The sequence below is a fragment of the Zingiber officinale genome, chromosome 3A, assembly GCF_018446385.1.
Source record: "Zingiber officinale cultivar Zhangliang chromosome 3A, Zo_v1.1, whole genome shotgun sequence".
In the NCBI taxonomy this organism is placed as follows: Eukaryota; Viridiplantae; Streptophyta; class Magnoliopsida; order Zingiberales; family Zingiberaceae; genus Zingiber; species Zingiber officinale.
The window spans coordinates 21,913,914-21,931,443 of NC_055990.1; the positions used below are offsets into that span (position 1 = coordinate 21,913,914).

Sequence of the window (17,530 nt, forward strand, 5' to 3'; positions counted from 1 at the left end):
GAGAGGAAGAAGCGAGAGAGAGCGGCGTATGAGGTTTCTGGCAAGGCGACGATGAGAGCCTCTGACGAGGTGGCGCTGAACAGGGATGGCAGCGTCTATCCCTTGGTCGTGGTGCCGGCAGCGCGAACACGAAGAAAAGCCCCTCTTTTCCTCGTACATTGCTCCTCCCCTTAATGCCCTAATAGTGAAATGCCCAGAATGCCCCTCCTCCACTTCCTTGTTCCTTCTCTGCCCTTAAACCATATCTGTATCATGCTCTATCCCCTATTATATCATCATCGATATTTAAATAAATTTTATCTTCTTTTATTGTTACTAACTAAGTCTTTTTTGGCCTTTCTCTCTTTCGTTTGATGTGCATTTTTGTCATAGTTGTTAGGACCTTGATGACCAGCTAAAGGGGGTGAATAGCCAATCACCCATGGCGTTCACTTCCTACGTTTGTTAGCACAGTGGAATACCAAAATAAATAAAGGAAAACTAAAACCTAGAGGCTATAAACAATACAATCAAACCTCTAACATGTTGATTTACGTGGCTCGGAGATTAGGGCTCTTACTCCACGGCTGTCTGTAAGATGGATGATCCCTCAATCCGTCGGTGGATTAATCTCCGGAACTCCGGCTAGCTTGATCCTCCTTCTTGGTGGAGAAACCTTGCCACAATCTCTTGATCACACACAAGGATCACACTGAGAGGTTTGTGTTGGATCGAGAATTCGCTAGAGGGGGGTGAATAGTGATTAAAAATTTACCCTACGTTAACACAAGTAATTTTTACTTGGTTCGGAGCCTTCGACGACTCCTACTCCAAGGCCCGCACTCGTTGAGTGTTTTCGTTGGGCAATCCACTAGCAATTCGAAAGGAGTATTACAAGTGAAAGTACAATTGCTTTTAAGAAAATAATACCGACAATAAGAAAGAAGAAAAAAATAGCACTTGTAGGAGAGCCTTCGTAGCGTCGCAAAAGCACAGCAAAGTAATCGATGGGAGATCTTGTCGTTCATTGTTCTTTGCTCCTGGCAACTATTTTCAACTTTGATACCATCTTATCTCATGTCATATTAGAGTTACCGTATATTTCACCTAATACTTATACTCCTACCTTCTCCTTAAATATGTTTTATTTTCCATCCTTTAATTTTAACCACTTAATTCTAGGAGTCATGTATATTATCCTTCTATTGATACTATGATTATGGTGTATATCCAACACTACTTGGGTAGTTAAGCTTTCTTCATAGATAACCTTACAATCTTTACAAATATTTCTATCATTCTTCTTAACCATAAAAAAGTCAATTTTCCATTCATTATTCCCACAAAAAAATGTATTAGCTAGTATAAGGTCATATGCTATCGCAAAATCTAATATAGTTTTTCTTTCTTCATTTCTTGTTCCAAAACCATAACCCCCATTACCCCTCTCAAATTCCTCATTTTTCACTATGACATATTCATTTAGATCGTCTCCAATTAAAATTATTTCATTTGGCAAAATGTTTTGTAATACCTCATCTAAGTCGTCCCAAAATTTTGATTTAGTTTCTTCATCTAATCCTACTTAAGGTGCATATATGCTAATTAAGTTCATAGCTTCTTTCGCCACTACTATTTTGAGAGTTATAATTCTATATTCCTTTATAACTACACCAACAACTTTATCTTTTAATGAACTATCTAAAAAAATACCCACTCCATTTTTTATTTTACTCTTTCCTATGTACCATAATTTAAAGCTTGAGTTCTTTATCATTTTTGCCTTCTCGCCAACACATTTAGTTTCTTATACATACAAAATACTAATTCTTCTCTTAATCATCGTATTTACTACCTTCATTGTTTTGACAGTGAAGGTTCCTATATTTCATATTTCAAGCCTTAGACTATTAGTCTTCCTATAATGTTTGTTCTTATCTCATCTATGGTATGAGAATTCTTGCCTATTTAACACTACATCTAAGTTCTCATAGAGATGTAGCAGTCCTTGCCGATATGTTACAGTCAGACCTTACAATACAAACTCTTGCATATTTAGCACTACGCCCGAGTTCTGGAGATGCAATGGTCCTTGCTGAGCCGTTACAGTAGACCCTACAACGCGTTCCTTCCGAGGAACAATCTAGCATTAGTACAATAGTTTAATGAATCCATTCATTGAGCATTTGCCATAGTTTAACGTTGGCTGACAACCTAACACAACCCTCCTCCTTTATCCGGGTTTGGAACCAGTCATGACTGGTTGTCATGGGCAGAGTTTTAGGGAACTATTACTTAGTATATCATCGGTCGAATGAAGGCCGAGCGAGCACCAGTGTGTGTATAGGCGCTCGGTCGGGTAAAACCTGATCGAGCGTAAAGGCGCTCAACCTTATAAAGCTCATAGATATTCTCGGTCGAAACATGCTTAACAAAATTTAGTGAAAGTACGCAGCGGAATAAACACGAAAAGGATAATGCTAACATAAGTAATTTTTACTTGGTTCGAAGCCTTCGACGACTCCTACTCCAAGGCCCGCACTCGTTGAGTGCTTTCGTTGGGCAATCCACTAGCAATTCAAAAGGAGTATTACAAGTGAAAGTACAATTACTTTTAAGAAAATAATACCGACAATAAGAAGGAAGAAAAAAAATAGCACTTGTCGGAGAGCCTTCGTAGCGTCGCAAAAGCACAACAGAGCAATCGATGGGAGATCTTATCGTTCGTTGTTCTTTGCTCCTGGTAACTATTTTCAACTTTGATACCATCTTATCCCATGTCATATTAGAGTCACCGTCTATTTCACCTAATACTTGTACTCCTACCTTCTCCTTAAATATGTTTTGTTTTCCATTCTTTAACTTCCACCACTTAATTCTAGGAGTCATGTATATTTTCCTTCTATTGATACTATGATTATGGCGTATATCTAACACTACTTGGGTAGTTAAGCTTTCTTCATGGATAACCTTACAATCTTTACAAATATTTCTATCATTCTTCCTAATCATAAAAAAGTCAATTTTCCATTTATTATTCCCAAAAAAATATATTAGCTAGTATAAGGTCATATGTTATCGCAAAATCCAATATAATTTTTCTTTCTTCATTTCTTATTCCAAAACCATAACCCCCATTACCCCTCTCATATTCCTCATTTTTCATTATGACATGTTCATTTAGATTGTTTCCAATTAAAATCATTTCATTTGGCAAAACATTTTGTAATACCTCATCTAAGTCGTCCCAAAATTTTGATTTAGTTTCTCCATCTAATCCTACTTAAGGTGCATATATGTTAATTAAGTTCATAGCTTCTTTCGCCACTACTATTTTAGAGTTATAATTCTATATTCCTTTCTAACTACTCTAATAACTTTATCCTTTTAATGAACTATCTATAAAAATACTCATTCCATTTCTTGTTTTACTCTTTCCTGTGTACCATAATTTAAAGCCCGAGTACTTTATCATTTTTTCCTTCTCGCCGACACATTTAGTTTCTTATACATACAAAATATTAATTCTTCTCATAATCATCGTATTTACTACCTCCGTTGTTTTGCCAGTGAGGGTTCCTATATTCCATATTTCAAGCCTTAGACTATTAGTCTTCCTATAATGTTTGTTCTTATCTCACCTATGGTGTGAGAACTCTTGCCTATTTAACACTACATCTAAGTTCTCATAGAGATGTAACAGTCCTTGTCGATACATTACAGCCAGACCTTACAACGCGAACTCTTGCATATTTAGCACTACACTCAAGTTCTGAAGCTGTAACGGTCCTTGCTGAGTCGTTACAGTAGACCCTGCAACGTGTTCCTTTCGAGAAACAACCTAGCATTAGCACAATAGTTTAATGAATTCATTCATTGAGTATTTGCCCTAGTTTAATGCTGACTGGCAACCTAACGCAACCCTCCTCTTTTATTTGGGCTTGGAATCGACCATGACTGGTTGTCATGGGCAGAATTTTAGGGAACTATTACTTAGATAAAAAAAATACTTGTTAGTTAATTTCCATTTTTGTTTCTTTTTGGAATGGTTGTGAAATTTCTGTAGCTGAGACATACTAATATTAGCTGAGACTTACTAATATTTTTGTTTTCAGATGCCAATTTTTATGAGTAAGAGGAGGTTGTAGGCATAACCTTTATCTCAACTTGCACCTGAAAAGTATTTTCATTTCAACTATAGTTTGATGGTCTTATTTTCAACACCGAAGATCATTTTGTTTTTCATCGGTTTGGTCTCCTCTCTCCATCCAAATCAAGGATTCTGTGTGGTTAATCCGTCTTAGTCTCTTTCGGGCTTGCAATTTAGCTTTTAATCATCCAAATCTCGTACCATGTTTATAAATTTGATATTTCATTTTGTATTTGAAATCCAAATGAAGTTTATTTTAGTGGGTATTGTTAGTTTGCTACTATTTTTGGTAAATGCCATAATGATGCTATTTGGTGGATCTTGCTGCATACAGAATTTTTCTTTTTTGTCCTTCCTTTGCTAAAATTGATAGTTGCGCATCACTGACTCTATTTTTCTTCAACTAAGGCTTGCATTTTTTTTTCCTTTTTCCACATACAGACAGGGTTTTTTTTTTGCTGTTAAAGAAGTGTCTTTGCTTGATCAAGGAACCAATGCCGAGCAAAGTATTCTTCAACTTGAACAGGTGAGTGGATGTTAGTTGGAATTGAGCTTTGTTTTCTCTTCTACTTTTATCTGTTTTTAGCGGTGTTGATTGTAAGTGAAAGTTTAGCTAACAGTTCTGTTCTGTGTTTTCATTTTGATTTATCTTCCAGGAGATTGCACTTTTGAGCCAGTTGGAACATGAAAATATAGTTGGGTATTATGGCACAACGAAGGTATCCTTGTTCTCGAATTCTCATGGTTTTCTTTTCTGATTGATACATTGCATTAATAGACTAGTCAAATGAACAGATTCGTCAACAAAAAAGTTTCTTTGTTATTTAATACATTTTATAATTATTTAATATGTGTTTTTTTATAGGATGACGCAAAATTATTTATCTTCCTGGAACTCATGACAAAAGGCTCTCTTGCATCCTTATATCAAAAGTATCCCCTGCAAGATTCCCAAGTTTCAATATACACCAGACAGATTCTAAATGGCTTAAAGTATCTTCATGATCGGAAGGTCGTCCACAGGTGATGCAACTTGTTTTTGTTTTCTTTTGGTTCCCCTAACATTTATTGCTGAAGTTATGAAATCTCCATTCCTGGGCAGTGTTTCTGGTGAAATGTCCCATGATTTAGATATAAATAAGTTATATTCTGGAATAATGTATGAGGTTAAAACATATACAGTATAGAATTGATATTAGATGTATGCATATCCATGGAAATCTTACCTTCCCCAAACCCTTTTTGGTGGAATGCCACAGCTCCACACCCATGATTTGAACTTCTTATCTGCCCTTGGGCCAATCCTCCAGAAATGGGGTGAAATTAAGGACCAGCATAAAACTGTTTTTGTGACTGATGAATAAAAGTGAATGGAGAAATGGTGGGAGAGGAAAGAGGTTTCATTGTGAATGAGACTTTAGTCTCATATTATGAGTTTCATGACACGATGGTTGATTTATATTGATTCACATGCATTGAGGATGTGAACAAATGCATGAGGTGAGACTCTCTCTCACGCGTGGATGCGCAGGGGTTGTAAATCTAGGGTCCATATTACACTGAATCATATTGACTCGTGTGCAGGCATGACCTGCGCGCGCCGAATGTTGGATCGGTCAAGGCAAAATTTGATAATGAGTGAAACGGGTGTTTCACTGTTTGACAAAGTAATGGTCATTTAATCAACCATTAACGCTGTCGTTGATCTGAGCTCCTATATAAGGAGGTTGTGATCACAGACAAGAGACACACAGCAATACAAGCTTCTCTCCACCTTCATTCCCTCATTCTTTGTCGTGTAACTCTTGCTCGGCAAAGTGCTCGTGATAGCATTCAGGTGCCTCTCAGTTCGCCGTGACCACTAGTGTTTGATGGAATCACGGTCAACCGTTGTATCCTGGGAAACAGACGACCCGAGTAAACCTAGCTCGAAGCACTGCTGGAGGGGCGAATCTATTTCAAGGAAATTGTGTTAGTCATAGGCCTCGGTCAATTTTCTCGGTTGATCTCTTCATCCACCTGGTCGATCAGTCTGTTCGCCAGACCTGTCTACTCGCTCGGTCCGCCTTTCACCAAACCTGTTTGTCAGCCCAGTCTGCCTCTCGCTCGGCCGGTCTGCTTCGCCCGACCTGCCTGTCTGTCCGCCCGACACGACATCGCCCGGTCGGCCTTTTTGATCTGCTGCGCCCGCTTGTGCTTGGCGATCAGCCCGTTCTGTCAACACTGTGCAGACTGCCTTCATCACTTGACAGAAATCAGCACCTGCATCACTTGGCAGAAACTAACTCCCGCTGATAATATGAGATTATCCGTTCAGATTATCTTTATTATAAATTAAATTTAAATTCTATGTAATTTTAAATTCAGCGAAGTCCTTCAAATTTCTTACAACAAATTATTTTATCCAACACGGACTTTGTTACAATTATTTGAGTTGGCTATATAATTGAGATACTGCGATAGAGAGATTTTAGTAGTGTGCCATTACTTGGATCATGACGTATTGACGTAAATGTTAATATCGTCCAAATATGATTTAGTGACATTTTCTTTACTTCTTCCAAATGTTATTATGTTTATCGGTTGGTAAAAGGTCATATTAAGACTGACTCTTTTTCAGGGACATTAAATGTGCGAACATATTGGTTGACGCAAATGGCTCTGTGAAACTCGCTGATTTTGGAGTGGCAAAAGAGGTTCGTCTAATTCCTATAGCAATATGCCCCCGTTATTTTGTCATTAAGTGTTCCATTTGGGTAATGCCATTATTTTTATGCATAATATTGCTTTGTGAACATTAACAGATGTCCGAATCCAATCAGCTGAATTCATTCAAAGGCAGTATATATTGGATGGCTCCTGAGGTTAGTTGCATGTACTTTTTTACTAGTGTATAGTATACAGTGAGTTTTCATGAGAAACAAGTCGAGAAGATTGTATTTTTATTTTAATTTCTTTTGATGCTACTACTCATATTAGGCAGAGGAAATCTTCTTCTTTTGTTTTTCTATGGCAAAAAGCACTTGTAGCATGCATAACAAACACTTTAGTAGAGTATGTACTCGTATGGCTGTTTGCCAGGATCGAAGTTCATAACACTAATTAAATCCAAATAAAGAATGAATGACTGGAATAGAAAGAATATTTTAGTTTTGTTTAATAGTCGAGGCTATTGTAATGTTAGAAAGTAACCAATAAAAAAAGTTATGTTATAACTGATTGATATGAGTTATGGTGAAGCAGTCTGGTAAATGAAGTATGGGTCATGATTAAAAAAGATAGGAGAGGTATATAGTTGGATGAATGTACGGATAGAATAATGAACGATTAAATAAAAAGTTTTTTACATGTACGGTAAAATCTGACCGAGCGTAAAAGAATTTAGTCTTATATAAGCCGAGTGAAAGCTGAGCAAGCATTAATGTGCCTACACGTGCTCCGTCAGGCAAAGCCCGACCGAGCGTAAAGGTACTTAGCTTTGCAGAAGTTTTCAGTATATTACCGATCAAGTGAAGGCTGAGCGAGCACTAATATACTTACACGCGCTTAGTCAAGCAAAGTCTGACCGAGTGTAAAGGCATTAAGCCTTATATAGCTTGTAGTATATTACTGGCCGAGTGAAAGCCAAGCATACAACCGTAGCGTATATACGCTCGGCTGGGCAAAATCTGACCGAGCATAAAGGCACTTAGCCTTATATATAGTTTTTAGTATATTACCGGCCAAGTGAAGGCCGAGCGAGTACTATTGTACGTATATGCGCTCGACCGAGCATAACCCGATCGAGCGTAAAGACACTTAACCTTATATATAGTTTTTAGTATATTACCGGTCGAGTGAATGTCGAGCGAACGTATGCGTATGTGCTCTCGGTCGAGCAAAACCTAACCAAGCGTAAAGGCACTTAGCCTTATATATAGTTTTTAGTATATTACCGGTCGAGTGAAGGTCGAGTGAATACCCGTATGCATATATGCGCTCGACCAGGCAAAACTGACCGAGCGTAAAGGCACTTAGCCTTATATATAGTTTTTAATATATTACCGGCCGACTAAAGGTCAAGCAAGTACTATTGTACGTATATGCGCTCGGTTGGGCACAACCTGATCAAGTATAAAGACACTTAACCTTATATATAGTTTTTAGTATATTACCGGTCGAGTGAAGGCCAAGCGAACACCCGTATGCGTATATGCGCTCGATTGGGCAAAATCTGACCGACCATAAAGACACTTAGCCTTATATATAGTTTTAGTATATTACTGGCCTAGCGAAGGTCGAGCGAGTACCCACGTGCTTATACACGCTTGGTCAGACAAAGCCCGACCGAGCATAAAAGTATTTAGCTTTATAAAAGCTTTTAGTATATCATCGGTCGAATGAAGGCCGAGCGAGCACCAGTGTGTATATAGGCGCTTGGCCGGGTAAAACCTGACTGAGCGTAAAGGCGCTCAGCCTTATAAATCTCATAGATATTCTCGGTCGAAACATGCTTAATAGAAGTATATAAATATGACGGTCTGATAAATTAGACGGGAAATATCTTCTAGAAGCTTCTTCAGTTATAGTAACGTGTTCATATGCATATTTCATCATAAATATGAGTCACAAACGACAAAAGAGGTACATCTGGAGTACAAAAAAAATTCCTTAAAGAATTATTATACGAAGCTTAGAAGATGACTTCATCTCCTAACAAACTTTAACAAACCGGGGACTACTTCATGACTACGGAGGTTACATGAGGTAGTATAAAAAGGGGAATCCTTTCCGTTAGCAATGTAAGCAAGTTCTAGCATCTAAACTCTATTTTAAAGTACTTCAGTGACTGTACTTCTTCTTCTTCTTCTTCTTCTTCTTCTTCTTCTTCTTCTTCTTCTTCTTCTTCTTCCATTTTAAGGAGAGAAATTGACTTGAGCATGGAAGGGTCTAGCCAGGGATCCCCATCCAGTCTTAAGTCATTAACGCTTTGTTGATTCGTCTCACTATGCGCGGGATCGTGGAGAGGTTCTTCCGGATCTTCAAGAGGTCATCTTCATCAGGGATCATTGTTCGTCGGAGGTAATATGCCACTTCATAGATTTCAGATAGGATCATTGATAAACTAAGAAACTACTACATCAAAGCAATTAGATACAGCTCTATGATAAAATGATGGGAAAAAGAAAAGCTTTACATGGTACGGATTCGATTATGAAAATAGATTATATAGCTAGTGATTACAGTGTGAAGTGTACTGAGTAGTGGAAGGTTTAAAAAAAAATACTAGTTGGAGGATAAATTATTAAAAAATAATAATTTAATTGATTTTAACATTACTTCCGATGATATTCTCAATGGAGGGAGTATAGCCGAGCTCAAACAGTCAGGATCAAAAGTGTTTGAAAATAATGATAGATTTAGGGTTGGATCTTAGAGGAAAGAGTAGCTTTCATCTGAGATGCTAACTAAAAGATTGTTCGTTCTCTTTTGATATTCGTGCGATTTTTGTTTTCTCTCCCTTTGACTTCTTTCCATTTTATAGAGTTAAATTGGATTTAAATTGCCTTAAAATGTTGAAAGTTAGTCATTCTTATGTGTGTTGGATAGTTGGGCCGTTTAGAAGGAGGGTTGATTAACCTATAAAAATAAAAACACAACCCTTCTCAACTTTTCAACAGAATAATACTTGCATAAATGATAAAAGACAGAAAATAAAAAGAAGAGGCATACCGGAATTTACGTGGTTACAACCAGAGAGGTTGTTAATCCAAGGAAAGTGTCGCACTAACTATCTCTTTCAGGCGGAGAAGCCTCTTATAACAATAAAGCGCAAAACAGAGAAGTTAATCTACAAATAAAGTGTACAAGTGTTGAAAATGAATTGCTTGTGTTGAATAAAAGCTTCTAGACCAAGGCTGTATTTATAACCTTGGGCGGGGCGCGCCGAAGTGTTCCGGATGCCCTGGGGGATAAAATTTTATCCCCAATGCACAGATCTCGATTTGACTGGGATCTGGATATATTTTCGGTCCGGACGCCCTGGACTGTTCCGAGCGCCCCGGACTGTTCTGGGCGCCCCGGACTATTCCAGGCGCCCCGGATGGGGAAAGTCAACATTGTTGACTTTTTCAATCCGGGTCTTCTGCTCCGGCTCTATTCGCCTCAGTCCGAGTTTTTCGCTCGCTTAAGTGATCTTGGTCATCCGGAATAGGGTTCACCCGAACTCAACTTCCGGTCTTCTTGAGCAGGCTTCCGCTCTGGCTTCTCGCCCCTCGGAATCATCACGTGTTTCCTTCTCATCTGCCAGCGTACTCATCCGCAGTGTTCGTCCCTCGGTCGCACCCCGTACCGACCTTCTCGCTAGCTGCGTCTCTTGCTCCCCGAGCAGTCTTTCACTCCGGCTTCTCGTCATTCGGAACCACCGCACGTTTCCTTCTCGTCCGCCGATGTACTCTTCTACATCGTTTCGTCCCTCGGACGCACCGCGTGCCGTATTTCTCGTTAGCTGCGTCTTCCGCTCGACTACCTGTGCTCCTAAGCTCCTGCACACTTAGACACAAGATTAAAAATATACACAACCTAACTTAACTTGTTGATTACATCAAAATAACATTGAAATTCCAATACTATACTCCTTGTAAGCAAGTTTTCCAGCAGTTCGAAAGTTAGTTCAAGGCAGAATATTGCACAGAACTAGACAGGATCATCGTGCAGGATCTATCTCAACCACACTGCATGTTGGTCCTGGTCGGCCTTGTGCAGGAGGGTTGAAGTACTGAGCCATGGTAATTGACAAAAGTCCTTTGATTTGATATTTTTGTAGTGTCAGTACTTGTACGAAAATGCCGCGATCTGACATATTTTAGTTCACTTCAAATCTAGCTTTCCTTGCTAAAACATCCAAAAATCTGAAATATTTATTATGAAATTCGGGCTATAAAATGCCAAAATTTTAACTTGCCTGCAAGCTAAAATTCCATTTTAAAACCTTTTGCAAACCAATTATTAGTGAAGTCACTGACGCTGCAGATATGATATTGGGCTTGAAGTCTTCTTATTTTCAACTTTCCAGGTTGTTAATCCCAGAAGGTCATATGGACCTGCTGCAGATATTTGGAGCCTCGGATGCACCGTTCTGGAGATGCTCACTCGTGATTTACCGTATCCTAACATGGAATATGTAAATACTATTCTCCTTTTAAAATGCTTTAGATCAAACCACTTTGCTGGTAGTTTGGCGACATGTTTGTTCACGTTCTTCTAGTTATCCAATAGCCTATTTTCTCTAACGGGGAATGTGATTCATAGGAATAGCTAATCTATTCTATATAAATTCTCACGCAGTAAACATTTCTGTGTTTGGTTTTGAAAAAGAACTTGAAAGACCAATATTCTTATGTTTGGTTCATAGATTATGTATTCTTGGACTTAATCAAATTCCCCGACGGGTTCATGTGAACCTGATTACGAACTTAGTCTTCAAACTCAACTAAAAATCTGGTTATCTTTGTCTTCAGGTTGCAGTTTATGTTTTCTGCTATGCTAATTACTCGTCTGAAGCTTTTTGAGCAATGTTCATTGATTTTTCTCTTTCAGCTTTCTATGGCCTGCTGAAATTTAATACGAAGCAATAATTCCTCTAAATTGCAGGCACAAGCTTGTTATAAGATTGGCCAACGCGAACCACCTACAATTCCATTCTCCTTGTCTGAAAATGCCCGTGATTTCATTAGCTTGTGCGTGAAAGTAGAGCCTGCACATCGTCCCACTGCTTCTCAACTGTTGGATCACCCGTTTGTCATGAAACCTAGGTAGACGAGGTTCCTAAGTAATAAGGGTTTGATTTCCACGCAATGCAAATAAACATCAACGGCGCCGATCATTCCCGTGGCCCATCTGTGCTCCCTGGATTTATTCAATGCCCGGTTGGAAGCTTCTATAGGACCAGATTGACCACCACAAGGTGAATAAAAATACTTAGACACCTAAGCTATTCGCCAGTATGAGACTTATAAAACATCTAGGCGAGGTTCTCTTGGTTTATTTCAACGTTTAGAAATCTTATCTGTCCATATTAGCTGCTTATTTCCTATTTATTAGCTGCTTATTTCCTATTTTTACATTTCAATTCCATACTTCTTGCACATCCTTTATAGATCTTATTGATCCTTCACTAGCAGAATCTGTTAAATATCAACTCCAACCCAAATAAAGGATAAAACTTATCTAATAAAAGATAAGAGTTATAGATAAGATTTACTATTTAATTATTTATTTTTCTAATAGATAAAAATGACGACCTGGTAAAAGATAAAATTAAATGTGTGGTCAAGAGTATTTTTCTCATTTCATGAATAAGAATTAGAATTTCAATGGCTAGGATTTAATTTAATTGAACGGTCCAGATTGTATGAAGAGTACTATAAATATTCTACCTTGTATTTAGTTTCATTGATCAATCAAGTATCAATTTGTGAGTCAAAATTTTTTTTTCTTCTTTGTCTTAGAATTGTGAGTGATCCACAAAAAGGTGTTGTAGTGTTACTATTGTTAGTGTAACACAAGTAATTTATTTACTTGTTTGTTGGTCCAATTTTCAACAATTGGTATCAGAGCCAGGTTAATCAGGGATTATTCTTGGTGGAGCTATCTTAGATTGTGAGGAGTTTTATGCTTTACAAGTTTTTTTTTCAAACTTGTTTGGTATAATCAAAGCTTTTCGACGTGATGGGGGACCTTCAAGTAGTAGGAGGTATCAAGAAGCTCAACAACAAAAACTACAACACGTGGGCAACATGCATGGAGTCTTACCTACAAGGTCAAGATCTTTGGGAGGTTGTTGGTGGTAGTGAAGCTACGCAGCCGGCAGAAGACGCCAATGACATTTTGCGAAAATGGAAGATTAAGGCAGGTAAAGCAATGTTTGCCTTAAAGATCACAATAAAAGAAGAAATGTTGGAGCACATCCGAGATGCCAAAACACCAAAGGAAGTGTGGGATATCTTTGCTACACTTTTTTCAAAGAAGAATGATACAATATTACAACTTCTGGAGAACGAGCTATTGTCAATAGCGCAATGTGATAAGACGATTGCCCAATACTTCCGCAAGGTGAAGTTGATATGTCGCGAAATTTCAGAGCTAGATCCATCAGCTCCTATTGGGGAAGCAAGGATAAAAAGAATAATTATTCATGGTTTGAGGCCAGAATATCGAGGATTTATTGCTGCTATACAAGGATGGCCAACACAGCCATCGCTTCTTGAATTTGAAAATTTACTTGCAGGTCAAGAAGCTATGGCTAAGGAAATGGGAGGACTCTCACTAAAAGATGAAGAAGAAGCGCTCTACACCAACAAAAATAAAGGCAACTTCAAACGGCACACTGGTAGATCTAAAAAGGATGGCGACAATGGAAAAATCTATCATGGGAATGGAGGCTCTCGTCCAGGGGGAGCCTCGAAGAATTATGGTGATCGTAAAAAATTTTCTGGCGAGTGCTACAATTGTGGGAAGGTGGGCCACATGGCAAAAGATTGTTGGTCCAAGAAAAGGTTCGTTCAAAGCAACACGGCTACTTCCAATTCTAAAGAGAATAGCGAAGATGATTGGGATGCTGAAGCTTTGATGGCTACGGAGGAAAAAGACTTGGCTCTCACAACAACGCCAGAACAGATTGACTACAAAAATGATTGGATAGTGGATTCAGGCTGCTCAAATCATATGACGGGTGATAAAGAAAAATTGCAAAACTTATCTCAATACAAAGGAGCTCGTATGGTGGTTACAGCCGACAACTCAAGGTTACCAATAGCACATGTTGGTAAGACGGTAATTACGCCTCGATATAATTCTAACCAAGTGCCTTTTCAAGATGTCTATCATGTCCCAGGAATGAAGAAGAATTTACTGTTTGTGGCCCAATTAACATCTTCAGGTCATTATGTTCTATTTGGTCCTGAAAATGTAAAGGTATATCGAAACCTCAAAATTTCAGAAACACCAACAATGGAGGGTCAACGATTAGAGTCGCTCTACGTGATGTCAGCAGAGTCTGCATATATAGACAAGACAAGAAAAAGTGAGACAGCAGTTATATGGCACATGCGGCTAGGTCATGTTAACTATTCCAAATTAAACATGATGATGCAGAAGTCAATGCTCAAGGGACTTCCTCAACTAGACATACGAACAGACACAATATGTGCAGGATGTCAGTATGGTAAAGCACACCAATTACCATATCAGGAGTCAAAGTTAAAAGCAAAGGAACCATTGGAGTTAGTTCACTCTGATGTATTCGGGCCTGTTAAGCAGTCGTCAATTGGTGGTATGCGGTATATGGTGACATTCATTGATGATTTCTCAAGGTATGTGTGGATTTTATTTATGAAAGAAAAATCTGATACCTTCTCAATGTTCAAAGAGTTCAAGCAGTCAGTCGAAGGAGAATTGGGAAAAAAGATATGTTGCTTGCGCATAGACAATGGAGGAGAATATAGCTCAAAAGAGTTCTCTCAATACTTGAGAGAAAGTCGAGTATATCATCAATACACTTGTGCCAACACACCACAGCAGAATGGTGTAGCAGAAAGAAAGAACCGACATCTTGTAGAAATTTGTCGGAGTATGCTGCATGAGAAGAATGTACCTGGACGTTTTTGGGATGAAGCAACGAGGACTGCAGCTTTTATCATCAATAAACTTCCTCAACCAAGGTTAGAATTTATTTCACCCTTTGAGAAGTTATGGAACAAAAAACCTACAGTTAGTTACTTTCGAGTATTTGGATGTGTATGTTATGTATTTGTTCCTGATCACTTACGAAGCAAGTTTGACAAGAAAGCTATTAGATGCATCTTTGTGGGATACGATAGCCAGAGAAAGGGGTGGAAATGTTGCGATCCAACAAGCGAAAGATGTTACACTTCACGAAATGTAGTGTTCGATGAAGCATCTTCTTGGTGGACCACAGAGAAGGAGGTCTTGCCAGAATCTAAAAACCTTAAAGATAAAGTACAACAAAAGATGAGGGAGCATATAGTTCAACTTCAATCAGGTTCAGATGAATCAGGAGGTCCAAATGATAATGATGCAGAGCAAAGAGTGGCTCAGAGTCCTTGGCAAACCGGCATATATCAATATCCAAATGAAGAAGAAAGGCCTAATGAAGTGGAAGAATTAACTCCACAATCTCAACTCCGAAGGTCAACAAGAACACGAAGGCCAAATCCAAAATATGCAAATTCAGCCATAGTTGAAGAAGCAGTAGAGCCTGAGACGTTTGAAAAAGCATCACAATGTTCTGAGTGGATGACAGCCATGAAACAAGAGATTGATACACTGCAACAAAATCAGACTTGGGATCTCATACCAAAACCAAGAGATGTGAAACTCATTTCGTGCAAATGAGTTTACAAAATAAAGCGTCGTCCAGATGGATCAATTGAAAGGTATAAGCACGATTGGTAGCTCGTGGCTTCTCTCAACAGTACGGACTAGACTATGATGAAACGTTTAGTCCGGTGGCGAAACTTACAACTGTACGAGTTCTACTTGCACTTGCAACCAACAAAGATTGGAATCTGTGGCAAATGGATGTGAAAAATGCTTTTCTTCATGGAGAATTGGATCGAGAAATTCATATGATTCAACCAATAGGCTTTCAGAACCAACATCATCCTGAATATGTGTGTAAACTGCGGAAAGCGCTCTATGGATTGAAACAAGCACCTAGGGCATGGTATGGTAAGATTGCTGAATTTCTAACTCAGAGTGGTTATTTAGTAACATCTGCAGATTCTAGCCTATTTGTCAAATCAAATGAAGGAAAACTAGCTATCGTGCTTGTATATGTTGATGACTTAGTCATCACCGGTGATGATGGATCAGAAATTCTTCAGACAAAAGAGAATTTATCAGTCTGTTTTCAAATGAAAGAACTTGGACAACTCAAGCATTTTCTTGGTTTAGAGATTGACCGCACACAAAAAGGAATATTCCTTTGTCAACAAAATTAAAGTACTCCAAAGACTTGTTGAAAAGGTTCGGAATGCTCGACTGCAAACCAATCTCAACACCTGTTGAATCAAATTTCAGAATGTGTGCACATGAAGGAAAGAGCTTAGAAGATACAACTATGTATCAAAAATTGGTAGGCAGTCTCATCTACTTAACCTTAACTCAACCTGATATTTCTTATGCAGTTAGTGTAATAAGTCGGTACATGCAAAATCCAATGAAGCCTCATTTGGAAGCAGTTCGACGAATACTAAGATATGTGAAGAGCACAATTGATTATGGTCTTGTGTATAAAAGAATTGGAGACTGTAAGTTAGTTGATTACTGTGATGCTGACTATGCAGGAGATCATGACACCAGAAGGTCAACAACTGGTTACTTATTTAAGCTTGGTTCTGGAGCAGTTTCTTGGTGCAGCAAGAGACAACCAACTGTATCATTATCAAGCACTGAAGCTGAGTATCGAGCAGCAGCAATGGCAGCTCAAGAAACCACATGGTTGATTCAACTATTAAATAACCTACATCAACTAGTTGATTATGCAGTTCCAATAAATTGTGACAATCAATCGGCAATTCGTTTGGCGGAAAATCCAATCTTTCATGCAAGAACTAAACATGTTGAAGTGCACTATCATTTTATCAGAGAAAAAGTTCTCCAAGAAGAAATTGAGATGAGACAAATCAGTACAGATGATCAAATTACAGATTTGTTCACAAAATGCTTGAGCGCCAGCAAATTCAAAATGTTTCGTGATCAACTCGGCATAGTACAAAGGGTTGGTATTGAGGGGGAGTGTTAAATATCAACTCCAACCCAAATAAAGGATAAAACTTATCCAATAAAAGATAAGAGTTATAGATAAGATTTGCTATTTAATTATTTATTTTTCTAATAGATAAAGATGATGACCTGGTAAAAGATAAAATTAAATGTGTGGTCAAGAGTGTTTTCTCATTTCATGGATAAGAATTAGAATTTCAATGGTTAGGATTTAATTTAATTGAACGGTCCAGATTGTATGAAGAGTACTATAAATACTCTACCTTGTATTTAATTTCATTGATCAATCAAGTATCAATTTGTGAGTCAAAGTTTTTTTTTTCTTTGTCTTAGAATTGTGAGTGATCCACAAAAAGGTGTTGTAGTGTTGCTATTGTTAGTGTAAGACAAGTAATTTATTTACTTGTTTGTTGGTCCAATTTTCAACAGAATCTTAAACGACAGTGTTTCAATCCGATGAGTCAACATGATATGGTTGTGCATTTGATCTCTCGTTTACTCAAAAGTTGATCATAAACAACACATGTAACAGGTCCATGGAATTTGGTCGTGCAGGAAGATCGATTGTTGTAATATGATTACGCTAACACAGTAATCTATAATGACACCAATAAA

The 17,530-nt window shown here is 38.1% G+C and overlaps 1 protein-coding gene across 1 annotated transcript in view; it reads left to right on the forward strand.

Moving 5' to 3' along the window:
* LOC122051387 (mitogen-activated protein kinase kinase kinase 1-like) overlaps positions 1-12,257 on the forward strand; it is a 48,139-nt gene extending 35,882 nt beyond the window's left edge. Inside the window, exons 3-9 of the mRNA XM_042612512.1 lie at positions 4,571-4,655; positions 4,786-4,848; positions 4,995-5,152; positions 6,750-6,825; positions 6,934-6,993; positions 11,184-11,291; positions 11,762-12,257. Of these exons, the coding sequence (XP_042468446.1) occupies positions 4,571-4,655; positions 4,786-4,848; positions 4,995-5,152; positions 6,750-6,825; positions 6,934-6,993; positions 11,184-11,291; positions 11,762-11,926 (715 nt within the window). The 3' untranslated portion in view covers positions 11,927-12,257. The remainder of the gene's footprint in view (positions 1-4,570; positions 4,656-4,785; positions 4,849-4,994; positions 5,153-6,749; positions 6,826-6,933; positions 6,994-11,183; positions 11,292-11,761) is intronic.
* Positions 12,258-17,530: the final 5,273 nt, after the last annotated feature.